This window comes from Mesitornis unicolor, unplaced genomic scaffold, assembly GCF_000695765.1.
Source record: "Mesitornis unicolor isolate BGI_N332 unplaced genomic scaffold, ASM69576v1 scaffold18549, whole genome shotgun sequence".
Taxonomy (NCBI): domain Eukaryota; kingdom Metazoa; phylum Chordata; class Aves; order Mesitornithiformes; family Mesitornithidae; genus Mesitornis; species Mesitornis unicolor.
Genome location: NW_010205457.1, coordinates 7,704 through 8,682, shown reverse-complemented (window position 1 = coordinate 8,682; position 979 = coordinate 7,704). Strand labels below are relative to the sequence as shown.

General features: G+C 58.6%; 1 protein-coding gene across 1 annotated transcript in view; it reads right to left on the bottom strand.

Annotated features, from left to right (window-relative positions):
* The window catches only part of FRS3 (fibroblast growth factor receptor substrate 3), a 6,240-nt gene that overhangs the window by 304 nt on the left and 4,957 nt on the right, over positions 1-979 (bottom strand). Inside the window, 2 exon segments of the mRNA XM_010191431.1 lie at positions 1-7; positions 10-619. The exon segment at positions 1-7 is cut by the window's left edge and continues 304 nt beyond it. Coding sequence (XP_010189733.1) covers positions 1-7; positions 10-619 — 617 coding nt within the window.

Here is a 979-nt window from a genome sequence, read left to right as displayed (position 1 = left end):
GGAAGCTGTGGCGCCGCTGCCCGCCGCCCCCGTACAGCGCGGTGCTCTCCGTGTTCATGTAGTTCTGCAGGGGATCCTCTTCGCCAGCCTCGGAGTAGCCGTTGGGGGAAGGCGTCAGCACATCCCCGGTGCCCGCGTCCTCCTCGCCCCGCCGGAGCGGCTGGCACTCCCACACCGGGGGCAGCGAGGGCAAGTTCTCGTAGTGCAGCAACGCCGTTCTGCGGTGGGAGCAGCCGGGTAAGCCCGTGTCCTCCCGGGGGAGTTTCAAGCGCCCGCCTCGGCAGAGAGAGGAGGTGCTGGGGGGCAGCAAACCGTTGACGTTCTCGTAGACACACTGGGGTGAAGGGCACTGCTCCTCGCACTCGTTGTTGTTGTTGTTGGGGGGGCAGAAGCGGGTCCCGCAGTCCCGGTGGTGCCGACAGACGCGTCTGTAGTTGGACGTGGGACCTAACACGAACTTAACCTCCCCCGGCTGCAGAAAGACCTGGGGATTGCGCTCTTCGAGGGAGCAGCTGTGGTTCCTATGGGGGAAAGGAGGGCGGACTTCAGGCAAGGAGTGCATACAATGTCGGCCCCTCAGCTCCTGATCACCATTGGCCGTGTTGACGTAGGTGTGGGACTGCAAGGAGAGAAGCAGAGGGACAGTGAAAGGAGAAGAGACGAGAGCAAAGCAGCTGCCAGCAGCTGAGAAACCAACAGGGACCGAAAATGCTTTGGTGGCTGATGTAGCAGGAGGAGATGAAGGAATTTCAGAAGTTGAAAAGATTTTGGGAAGCAAAACACAAAAGCCATTTCTGGATCAGTGGGCTGCAGGAGACAAAAAGGAGTCTGGCTGCAGAAGATGCACACCATCTACTTCACGCTCGATGCATATGGCACAGAACAAAAAGCAAAGCCACTTGCAAAATATTTCCTTGAGCAGCTTACACTGGAGATATTGCAGCACTGGCATCTACTGAGGCCTCTCTGATCAAGGTGC